Source organism: Vulpes vulpes, chromosome 5, assembly GCF_048418805.1.
Source record: "Vulpes vulpes isolate BD-2025 chromosome 5, VulVul3, whole genome shotgun sequence".
Lineage (NCBI taxonomy): Eukaryota > Metazoa > Chordata > Mammalia > Carnivora > Canidae > Vulpes > Vulpes vulpes.
The window spans coordinates 60,810,441-60,823,391 of NC_132784.1; the positions used below are offsets into that span (position 1 = coordinate 60,810,441).

The 12,951-nt window shown below is 37.7% G+C and overlaps 1 protein-coding gene across 1 annotated transcript in view; it reads left to right on the forward strand.

The window, feature by feature from the left end:
* LOC112911066 (membrane-spanning 4-domains subfamily A member 13-like) overlaps positions 1-4,628 on the forward strand; it is a 28,779-nt gene extending 24,151 nt beyond the window's left edge. The window contains exon 7 of the mRNA XM_025987418.2: positions 1,486-4,628. Within this exon, the coding sequence (XP_025843203.1) occupies positions 1,486-1,515 (30 nt within the window). The 3' untranslated portion in view covers positions 1,516-4,628. The remainder of the gene's footprint in view (positions 1-1,485) is intronic.
* The last annotated feature ends 8,323 nt before the right edge of the window (positions 4,629-12,951 follow it).

Genomic DNA, 12,951 nt, shown 5'->3' on the forward strand with positions numbered 1-12,951 from the left:
GATTCAAGAGGGTTTTAATACTAAACTAAGTAAAAAAAAACTCATGTCTAAAGATACATCATTGTAAAACTGCATAAAACCAGCCAGAGAGAGAACAGTCTTACAGTTAGACAAGAGGAAAAGACATTTTACCTTCATGGAACAGTGATAAAAGAGAATGGCAGCTGATTTACAAAATCAGTAAATGCCAAAAGTCATCAGCATTGAATTGAAAAGTTCAGTAAGTGTTCTTAAGACAAAAGGGAAAGGATCCCACATTTAAAGCTGAAGTAAAAAGGAAAGAAAGAAAATGAAATAGGATAAATATCTGAGTAAAGATAAATGAATATGACCATAAAAACTATCATTTCTAGGTATGCTAAAATGTACTTAAAAGAACTGAAATAGAGGTCAGGGCAAGAGGGCGGAAGAGTAGGGTCCCCAAGACACCTGTTCCCACCAATCTACCTAGATAGCTTTCAAATCATCCTGAAAACCTAGAAATTCGGCCTGAGATTTAAAGAGAGAAAAGCTGGAACACTAAAGAGAGAAGAGTTTATGCTTCTAACAAGGTAGGAAGACGGAAAAAAAAATACATAAATAATCAAGTGGGGGAGACCTCCCCCCCCACCCCACGAGAAGCCGGGCTAAGGCCTGGCGGCAAAAGCCTCCAGGGCAAGAAAGCCCAGTCCAGGAGAAGAAGGAACTTTTAAAAATCCGCACTGGATTCTTCCCGCAGGGAAAGGCGCACGCAGGGAACTCCGCAGGATCCCAGGTTCCCGGGGTCACTAACAGAGGAAGTGCGCCTGGGGGAAAGTGAGCCACAGACCTCGGGCGGAGCGTGGTAAAGGGCTGGAGCGCACACTGGCGGCCTCGGGAAAGTTTAGACAGTGGTTCCGCATGGAGGGGGCTGCTCATTCCCGGGAGCACAATTCCAGCAGTGCAGGCCCCAGATCCCAGGGTGCCAGGGGACACAGCCCAGGATCCTGTGCTCGCCTTGGGACAGGCGGAGTACCGGAAGGCCCGGGAGAGGGAGGATGCTCCTGTCGCTGGTCGCCACCTCGCTGTGCAGATCAGCGACACCCCACCACCGGAGCATCCAGGCCAGTGCAGACTGGGAGCTGCGCTAGTTACTGTGGGAGCTGACTCCAAGGCTGGAGAGCTGGCTGCTGCCAGTGTGGTGGTTCCTCCTGGTGTCACCCTGTGCATGGGATCGAGCATAGCCACCAGGGAACAGGGACCTCACAGGATAACTCACATTGGGTCGTGCACCTGGCAGGAGCTGGGGCAGCTCCCCCAGGTGTATACACCTGACAATCACCACAATAGGCCCCTACCCCCAGAAGATGAGCTGGAAGGACAGGGGAAGAGCAACTTCTTGACCAATCAGCACTGGAAAGTGGCAGGGGAAGTCGAGGGATTTACAGTATATAGAACCAGAGGATACCCTCTTGATTTTTTTGTTTTGTTTGCTTTTATTTCGCTTTTTTTTCTACCTTTTTCCAGTACAACTCGTTTATAGCCATTCTGCACTGAGCAAAATGACTAGAAAGAAGAACTCACCACAAAAGAAAGAATGAGAAACAGTATTCTCTCCTACAGAGTTAAAGAATTTGGATTACAATTCGATGTCAGAAAACCAATTCAGAAGCACAATTATAAAGCTACTGGTGGCTCTGGAAAAAAGCATAAAGGATTCAAGAGACTTCATGACTGCAGAATTTAGATCTAATCAGGACGAAATTAGAATCAATTAAATGAGATGCAATCCAAACTGGAGGTCCTAACGATGAGGATTAATGAGGTGGAATAAAGAGTGAGTGACATAGAAGACAAGTTGATGGAAAGGAAGGAAGCTGAGGAAAAAAGAGAAAAACAAAAGACTATGAGGAAAGGTTAAGGGAAATAAATGACACCCTCAGAAGGAAAAATCTATGTTTAATTGGGGTTCCAGAGGGCACTGAACGGGACAGAGGACCAGAAAGCATATTTGAACAAATCATAGCTGAGAACTTCCCTAATTTGGGAAGGAAAACAAGCATTTAGACCCAGGAGATATATCCCCACGCCTCCTCCTAACATCACAAACTACCAAAATTGGAACAGGAAGAAATAGAAAACCTGAACAGGCTGATAACCAGGAAGGAAATTGAAGCAGTCATCAATAACCTCCAAAGACACAAAATCCACGGCCAGATGGCTTCCCAGGGGAATTTTATCAAACGTTTAAAGAAGAAACAATGCCTATTCTACTTAAGCTGTTTGGAAAGATAGAGATGGAGTACTTCCAAACTTGTTCTATGAGGCCAGCATCACCTTAATTCCAAAACCAGACAAAGACGCCACCAAAAAGGAGAATTATAGACCAATATCCCTGATGAACATGGATCAAAAACTCTCAACAAGATACTAGCCAATAGGATACAACAATACATTAAGAAGATTATTCACCATGACCAAGTGGGATTTATCCCTGGGATGCAAGGCTGGTTCCACCCTTGTAAAACAATCAACACGATAGATCATATCAACAAGAGAATAAACAAGAACCATGTGATCCTCTCAATAGATGTAGAGAAAGCATTTGACAAAATACAGCATCCATTCCTGATCAAAACTCTTCAGAGAGTAGGGATAGAGGGAAAATTCCTCAGCATCTTTTCTTTTTTTAATTTTTTTTTCATTCCTCAGCATCTTAAAAGCCATCTGTGAAAAGCCAACAGCAAATATCATTCGCAATGGGGAAACACTGGGAGCCTTTCCCCTAAATCAGGAACAAGACAGGGATGTCCACTCTCACCATTGCTATTCAACATATTTACTAGAAGTCCTAGCCTCAGAAGTCAGGCAACAAAAAGAAATAAAAGGCATTCAAATTGGCAAAGAAGAAGTCAAACTCTCCATCTTCGCCGATGACATGATACTCTACATAGAAAACCCAAAAGACACCACCCAAGATTGTGCTAGAACTCATACAGCAATTTGGCAGTGTGGCATTATACAAAATCAATGCCCAGAAGTCAGTGGCATTTCTATACACTAACAATGAGACTGAAGAAAGAAAAATTAAGGAGTCAATCCCATTTACAATTGCACCCAAAAGCATAAGATACCTAGGAATAAACCTAAACAAAAAAGTAAAGGATCTATATCCTGAAAACTATAGAATACTTCTGAAAGAATTTGAGGAAGACACAAAGAGATGAGAAAATATTCCATGCTCATGGATTGGAAGAATAAATATTGTGAAACTGTCAAAGCTACCCAGGGCAAGTTACACATTTAATGCAATCCCTGTCAAAATACTATGGACATTTTTCAGACAGTTGGAACAAATAACCTTAAGACTTGTCTGTAATCAGAAAAGACCCCGAATAGCCAGGGGAATATTAAAAAGGAAAACCATAGCTTGGGGCATCACAATACCAGATTTCAGGTTGTACTACAAAGCTGTGATCATCAAGACAGTGTGGTATTGGCACAAAAACAGACACATAGATCAATGGAACAGAATAGAGAACCCAGAAATGGGCCCTCAACTCTATTTTCAACTAATATTCTACAAAGCAGGAAAGAATATCCGCTGGAAAAAGGACAGTCCTTCAATAAATGGTGCTGGGAAAATTGGACAGCCACGTGCAGAAGAATGAAACTAGACCATTCTCTTACATCATACACAATGATAAACTCAAAATGGATGAAAGATCTAAATGTGAGAGAAGATTCCATCAAAATCCTAGAGGAGAACACACAGGCAACACCCTATTTGAACTTGGCCACAGCAACTTCTTGCAAGATACATCTATGAAGGCAAGAGAAACAAAAGCAAAAATGAACTATTGGGACTTCATCAAGATAAGCCTCTGCAAAGCAGAAGAAACAGTCAACAAAACTAAAAGACAACCTACAGAATGGGAGAAGAGATTTGCAAATGATCTATCAGATAAAGGGCTAGTATCCAATATCTATAAAGAACTTATTAAACTCAACAGCAAAGAAACAAACAATCCAATCATGAAATGGGCAAAAGACATGAACAGAAATCTCACAGGGAGGAAGACATAGATATGGCCAAGAAGCACACATGAGAAAATGCTCCGCATCACTGGCCATCGGGGAAATACAAATCAAAACCACAATGAGATACCACCTCAAACCAGTGACAATGGGGAAAATTAACAAGACAGGAAGCAATAAATGTTGGAGAGGATGTGGAGAAAGGGGAACCCTCTTGCACTGTTGGTGGGAATGTGAACTGGTGCAGCCACTCTGGAAAACTGTGTGGAGGTTCCTCAAAGGGTTAAAAATAGACCTGCCCTATGACCCAGCAATTGCACTGCTGGGGATTTACCCCCAAAGATACAGATGCAGTGAAACGCCGGGACACCTGCACCCCAATGTTTATAGCAGCAATGTCCACAATAGCCCAACTGTGGAAGGAGCCTCGGTGTCCATAGAAAGATGAGTGGATAAAGAAGATGTGGCATATGTATACAATGGAATATTCCTCAGCCATTAGAAATGACAAATACCCACCATTTGCTTCAACGTGGTGGGACCTGGAGGGTATTATGCTGAGTGAAATAAGTCAATCAGAGAAGGACAAACATTATATGGTACCATTCATTTGGGGAATGTAAAAGATAAAAGGGAATAAAGGGGAAAGGAGAAAAAATGAGTGGGAAATGTCAGAGAGGGAGACAGAACATGAGAGACTCCTAACTCTGGGAAACAAACAAGGGGTGGTAGAAAGGGAGGTGGGCGGGGTGTGGGGGTGACTGGGTGTGGGGCACTGAGGGGGGGAACTTGATGGGATGAGCACTGGGTGTTATGCTATATGTTGGCAAATTGAACTCCAATTAAAAATAATAATAATAATAATATAAATAAATAAATAAATAAATAAATAAATAAATAAACGAACAAATGAACAAACTAACTGAAATAGCATAAGGCAAGTGATAAATGGAGTTACTGTGTTCTAGATTCCTTGCCTTGCCTGGAAAAGAGTAAATAAGTGATTTACAGTAGCTTTTATTAAGTTGTGGGTGGGCGCACATTATAACCTCTAAGGTAACCACTAAAAGAATAAAGACTGTATAACAACCTGATAGTTTTTAAGACTGAAATATTTATATAAGAAATCCAAAAGTAGGCAAGAAAGGAAAGAAAAGAAAGAGAACAGAGGTAGGCAAAGTAGTATTAGGATAGATATTAAAACAAGAAAATTTCTTGAGATGAAGAAATTTCATCAAAAGTGTCAATCCACCAGGAAGATATAATTCTACATCGGTATATAAATAGTAACTATCATTAAAATACATAAGGCAATGGTGGGAAGAACTAAAATGATGAATAGGTCATGATTATACTGGGAAAATTTTAGCAACTTTTCTTAATTGATAGAACAAGCAGACAAAAATCAGTATAGGTTTGAATAAAACATAACACTACCCACCCACCTGAATGGCAAGAAAAAAGAAAAAGAATGATAACATCAACTCTTTTGGACCTTGTAGAGAACCTGTAAACTACATACCCAGCATGTAGTAATATATATATTGTTAATACCACTTGGGATAATAGTTTGAGGCTATCCAATACTAAAAACTCCATTCCTAGTTTTATAGACTAAAAATTAACACATATGTTAAACAAAAGACAAGATATTCATAGAATTAGTCATAGAATCAGTATTCTGAACCCCAACTGAAAAAAAACTGAAAATTCCAAATCCAAATGCTCATAAATAATAGATGGATTAATTTTGGACAAAAATATCAAGCACAAAGTATTACATAGTTCAGGATTCAATTTGCTTAAAGATCAAAGCAAGTAAAAGTCCTCTTAGAAGTCAATATAACTTTTCAGAAGAAAGAATGAATATAAACACAGTTCTAAATATTCTTCAGAAAAAAAAAAGAAAAAAAAATATTCTTCAGGTCAAACAAGTTTCTAGGGGAATTTTTAAAAATGTATTGAACTACCTGCTAAAGAAAATGTCACATAACAAATTTTGTGTGATGCAGCTTAATTCATAGCATTTAATTTTTACATTAAAAAAGAAGCATCCTTAAATCAATAATGTAAGTTCTAAACTTAAGAAACTTGAAAAAGAACAAAATGTACCCAAAGCAAACAAAAAGAAGCAAAAAATAAATCAAACTGAAAATATAAAAGTAGATTAATGAAACAAAAACATGATTGTTGAAAGGATCCATAAAATTAGCAAAACTTTATAGTAAGATTGACAGAGAGGCAACACATTACTAACAATTTATGAAATAAGATTTCACTATTGATCCTGCAGATATCAAAAGGACAATATAGGAATTCTACAAACAATTCTATATGCATGCATGAACTCAACAACTTACATGAAATTCTTTGAAGAGTACAAGTTATCACCCCTAATATGAAATAGATCATTTGAATAGCCCTGTAACTATTTTAAAATTTGAATTGATAACAGACAACTAGCTGCAAAAGAAATTTCCGAGCCTACATTGTTTCACTGGAGATGTACCATTATTTTAAGGAAAATTACCATCAATTCTACACAATCTCTTCGTGAAAATACAAGCGGAGGAAACACTTTACATATCATTCTAGGAAGCTAGTATCACCCTGATGGCTAAATAATACAAAGGCAGTAAGTACAAACAACAGTAACAACAAACTACAGACCATATCCCTCATGAATACAAATGCAAAAACTCTTAAAGTGCTAACAAATATAACAACTTGAGTGGATCTTAAGAGCATTATTCTGAGTGGAAAAACAAGGTCAATTTCAAAAAGGTCACATACTGTGTAATTCCATTTATATAAACATGCTTGAATGACAAACATGTAAAGATGGAGATCATGTTAATGACTGTCAGGGGTTAAAGATGGTGAGAAGATGGGAGATGGTTGTGACTACAAAGGGGTAGCATCAGAGAGATCTTTGTGGTAATGGAATAAGTCTGTATCTTGATAAAATGACATAGAACTCTATACACACATAGTACCAATATCACATTTTTAGTTTGGATATTACACTATAACAATGTAAGATATAACCACTGGGGATACTGGATGAAGGCTACATGGGATATTTCTGTACTATCTTTGTGAATCTATAATTTTGTGAAGCTTTGTGGATCTATAATTACTACAAAATAAAAAGTTAAAAACAAAAAAGGGGTTGTGATATCACAGGGCTAAAGGAGGGCTTGCCAAGAGATGGTAACATTTATTTAAATGCGGTGGGAGTTACATGGATTTCCACTTTGTTTTGTTCATCTACCTGTATACTTGATAAGTACAGTCTTTTCTATATTTAATTCAACCTGATTATTTTTTAAGGTTTTACTTATTTATTCATGAGAGACACAGAGAGAGAGAGACAGAGACACAGGCAGAGGGAGAAGCAGGCTCCTTGCAGGGAGCCTGATGCAGGACTTGATCCCAGGACCCTGGGATCATGACCTGAAGCCAAAGGTAGAGATGCTCAATCACTGAGCCACTCAGGTGCCCTCATTCTTTATTTTTTAAAGGTGTTATTTATTTATTTATTTATTTATTTATTTATTTATTAATGAAAGACACAGAGAGAGAGGCAGAGACACAGGCAGAGGGAGAAGAAGGCTCCATGCAGGGAGCCTGACATGGGACTTGATCCCAGGACTCCAGGATCACTCCCTGGGCTGAATGCAGTGCTACACCATTGAGCCACCCGGGCTTCCCCCAATTCTTTTTTTTTTTTTTTAATATGAGAATGGATGGAACCAGCCAGAATGAAAGTACTAAGTGAATTATAAAGAATTCTGAGGGGGGGATACCCTGGAGAAACCTAATTTTAAAATTCATGACAAGAAAGACAATGTAACAGAGTCTAGGCTGTGTCATAGAAATTAAAGAAAATTAGAGAATTATGGTATCATGAAAGTCAAAGGAGAAGTGAGTTCCAAATGTGTCAAATAAGTAATGGAAATGGCAAATAATAAAGTATTGGTACTTATATTTTGGGCCAAATTTCAGGAGGTAAAAAAGGATGTAACAGTATATGAAAAAGTAGAGACAAGAGTATAAATTAATTTATACTATTTATATTCTGAAGAAGGTTAGGAGAAAGTTGAGCTTGCATAAAGGCCAAGAGAAATGAGAGGGTACAACAGAGAGTTGATAACTTGTAGATTGTACAAATGATCACAAATTCTCCGCATCCTTTAAAATGTGACTTTGAAGCTCTGAAATGTATTAAACAATTATTAACAGATCTGAAGGCAAAAATAGACAGCAGTGCAACAATATCAATAGTGATAAGAAATGATCCAGAAAGTCAGTAAGGAAATAATATACCTGAACTCTACTTTGGAACAAACAGATCTAACAGACATATACAGAACTTTTCATTCAAAAGTAGCAGAATACATATTCTTCTCTAGGGCACATGGAAGATTTTCCAAAATGGATCATATATTAGGTCATAAAACAGGTCTTCACAAATTTAATAAGAGTCAAAACATATCAAATCTTTTCCAACTTTTCCAGTGACAGTGATATGAAACTATGTCAACAATGTGAAGAAAGCTGAAAAATTCACAAATATGTGAATATTAAATAATATACTTCTCAATGGTAACCAAATGGTCAAATAATAAATTGGAAGAAAATTTTAAAAACTCTTAAGACAACAGAAATGGAAACACAACATATCAAACCTTATTTGATGGGGTAAAAGCAGTTCAAAGAGGGACGTTTATAGCAATAAATGCCTACACTAAGAAACAAGAACAATCTCAAATAACCTAATCTTACACTTTAAGAATGTAGGAAAGAATGAATAAGCTAAGCCCAAAGTTAGTAGAAGGAAAGATATAATAAGGAAATAAATGAAAGAGACTAGAAAGACAATAGAAAAAGTCAATGAAACCAAGAGTTGGATTTTTGAAAAGATAAAATGACAAACCTTTAGCTAGATTAAGGAAAAAAGGTAACTCAAATTAATAAAATTATAACAGAGGAGACATTACAACTGATTCCAAACAAGTTTAAAGGGTCATAAGAGACTACTATGAATAATCATATGCCAATAGATTAGATAACTTAGAAGAAAGGGATAAATTCCTAGAAACTATAACTTACTAAGACTGAATCATGAAGTAATAAAAAATCTGAACAGACCAATAAACAAGCAAGGATATTGAATTAGTAAATTCCCAAATAATACAGGCCTAGAACCAGATGGCTTCATTGATTAATTCTACCAAACACTTAAATAATTATTGCCAATTTTTCTCAAACTCTTCAAAATAACTGAAGGGGAAGAAACACTTTTAAACTTATTTTACAAAGCCAGCCTTACCATGATATCAAAGCCAAACAAGTGCACTATACGAAAAGGAATTACAGGCTAATATGACTATTGAACATAGATGTAAAAATCCTCAACAAAATATTAGCAAACTGAATTCAACATTACATTAAAATGGTCATACATCATGATCAAGTGGAATTATTGCTGGGATGCAAGGATAGTTCAACATACCCAAATAAATAAATATGATGTGACACATTAACATAATGAGGCATAAAAATCATATAATCAATTTAATAGATGCAGTAAAAGCATTTGACCAAATTTAATATTCTTCATGATAAAAAAAACCCTCAAAAATTAGGAATAGAATGTGCCCCAACTAATAAAGGCTATATATGACAAACCCACTATTAACATCATACTCAATGTTGAAAGCTGAAATCTTTTCCTCTAAGATCAAAAACAATATAAGGATGCTCACTCTTGCCATTTCTATTCAACACAATACTGCAAGTCCTTTTTTTTTTTTTTTTAATTTTATTTATTTATGATAGGCACACAGTGAGAGAGAGAGAAGCAGAGACACAGGCAGAGGGAGAAGCAGGCTCCATGCACCGGGAGCCCGACGTGGGATTCGATCCTGGGTCTCCAGGATCGCGCCCCGGGCCAAAGGCCGGCGCCAAACCGCTGCACCACCCAGGGATCCCAATACTGCAAGTCCTAGCCTGAGCAATTAGGTAACAAAAAGAAGTAAAAGATGTCCAAATCAGAAAAGAAGTAAAATCATCTCTATTTGCAAATGACATGGTATTATAAATAGAAAACCCCAAAATTTCCAAAAAATCTCTTAGAACTAATAAATGAATTGAGTAAAGTTGAAGGATACAAAATCAACATAAAAAATCATGGCATTTTTACACATTAACAATGAACTAACTGAAAGAGAAATAAAAGAATCTAATTTACGGTAATATCAAAAACAATAAAATACTTAGGAATGAATTTAACCAAGATAGTGAATGATTTGTACACTGAATACTTTAGCATATTGATGAAATAAATTGAGGAAGACACAAATAAATGAAAAGATAACTCATGTTCTTGGAAGGGAAGAATTAATAGTGTTTAAATATCCATACCTAAAGGGATCTACAGTTTCAATGCAATCCATAAAAATTCCAATGGTATTTTTCTAAGAAATAGAAAAAAGTATCCTAGAATTCATATGGAACCATAAAAGACCATAAATAGCCAAAGCAATCTTGAGAAAAAAGAATAAAGCAGAGGCATCACACTTCCTAATTTATTTTTTTTAATTTTTATTTTTTATTACATATTTTTTAATTGGAATTCAATTTGCCAACATATAGCATAACACCCAGTGCTCATCCCATTAAGTGCCCCCCTCAGTGCCCGCCACTGTCACCCCCACACCCCGCCCACCTCCCTTTCTACCACCCCTTGTTTGTTTCCCAGAGTTAGGAGTCTCTCATGTTTTGTCTCCCTCTCTGATATTTCCCACTCATTTTTTCTCCTTTCCCCTTTATTCCCTTTCAATATCTTTTACATTCCCCAAATGAAGGGTACCATATGTTTGTCCTTCTCTGATTGACTTATTTCACTCAGCGTAATACCCTCCAGGTCCCACCACGTTGAAGCAAATGGTGGGTATTTGTCATTTCTAATGGCTGAGGAATATTCCATTGTATACATAAACCACATCTTCTTTATCCACTCATCTTTCTATGGACACTGAGGCTCCTTCCACAGTTGGGCTATTGTGGACATTGCTGCTATAAACATCGGGGTGCAGGTGTCCCAGTGTTTCACTGCATCTGTATCTTTGGGGTAAATCCCCAGCATGCAATTGCTGGGTCGTAGGGCAGATCTATTTTTAACTCTTTGAGGAACCTCCACACAGTTTTCCAGAGTGGCTGCTCCAGTTCACATTCCCACCAACAGTGCAAGAGGGTTCCCCTTTCTCCACATCCTCTCCAACATTTGTTGTTTCCTGCCTTGTTAATTTTCCCCATTTTCACTTGTGTGAGGTGGTATCTCATTGTGGTTTGATTTGTATTTCCCTGATGGCCAGTGATGCGGAGCATTTTCTCATGTGCATGTTGGCCATGTCTATGTCTTCCTCCCTGTGAAATTTCTGTTCATGTCTTTTGCCCATTTCATGATTGGATTGTTTGTTTCTTTGCTGTTGAGTTTAAGTTCTTTATAGATCTTGGAAACTAGCCCTTTGTCTGATAGGTCATTTGCAAATATCTTCTCCCATTCTGTAGGTTGTCTTTTAGTTTTGTTGACTGTTTCTTTTGCTGTGCAAAAGCTTCTTGATGAAGTCCCAATAGTTAATTTTTGCTTTTGTTTCTCTTGCCTTCATGGATGTATCTTGCAAGAAGTTACACTGGAAACCTTTCCCCTAAGATCAGGAACAAGACAGGGATGTCCACTCTCACCACTGCTATTCAATATAGTACTAGAAGTCCTAGCCTCAGCAGCAATCAGACAACAAAAAAAGGCATTCAAATTGGCAAAGAAGGGATCCCTAGATGGCGCAGCGGTTTGGCGCCTGCCTTTGGCCCAGGGCGCGATCCTGGAGACCCGGGATCGAATCCCACATCAGGCTCCCGGTGCATGGAGCCTGCTTCTCCCTCTGCCTATGTCTCTGCCTCTCTCTCTGTATGAGTATCATAAATAAATAATAATAAAAAAAAACAAATTGGCAAAGAAGAAGTCAAACTCTCCCTCTTCACCGATGACATGATCCTCTACCTAGAAAACCCAAAAGCTTCCACCCCAAGATTGCTAGAACTCATACAGCAGTTTGGCAGTGTGGCAGGATACAATATCAATGCTCAGAAATCAGTGGCATTTCTATACACTAACAATGAGACTGAAGAAAGAAAAATTAAGGAGTCAATCCCATTACAATTGTACCCAAAAGCATAAGATTCCTAGGAATAAACCTAACTAAAGAGGTAAAGGATCTATACCCTAAAAACTACAGAACACTTTTGAAAGAAATTGGGGAAGACACAAAGAGATGGAAAAATATTCCATGCTCATGGATTGGAAGAATTAATATTGTGAAAATGTCAATGTTACCAGGGCAATTTACACGTTTAATGCAATCCCTATCAAAATACCATGGACTTTCTTCAGAGAGTTAGAACAAATTATTTTAAGATTTGTGTGGAATCAGAAAAGACCCAGGGAATATTAAAAAAGAAAACCATAGCTGGGGGCATCACAATGCCAGATTTCAGGTTGTACTACAAAGCTGTGGTCATCAAGACAGTGTGGTCCTGGCACAAAAACAGACACATAGATCAATGGAACAGAATAGGGAATCCAGAAGTGGACCCTCAACTTTATGGTCAACTAATATTCGACAAAGCAGGAAAGACTATCCACTGGAAAAAGGACAGTCTCTTCAATACATGGTGCTGGGAAAATTGGACATCCACACCAGAAGAATGAAACTAGACCACTCTCTTGCACCATACACAAAGATAAACTCAAAATGAATGAAAGATCTAAATGTGAGACAAGAGTCCATCAAAATCCTAGAGGAGAACACAGGCAACACCCTTTCTGAACTTGGCCACAGTAACTTCTTGATTACAGCAATTTTTAAACTTATATAACCTGATGTCAGT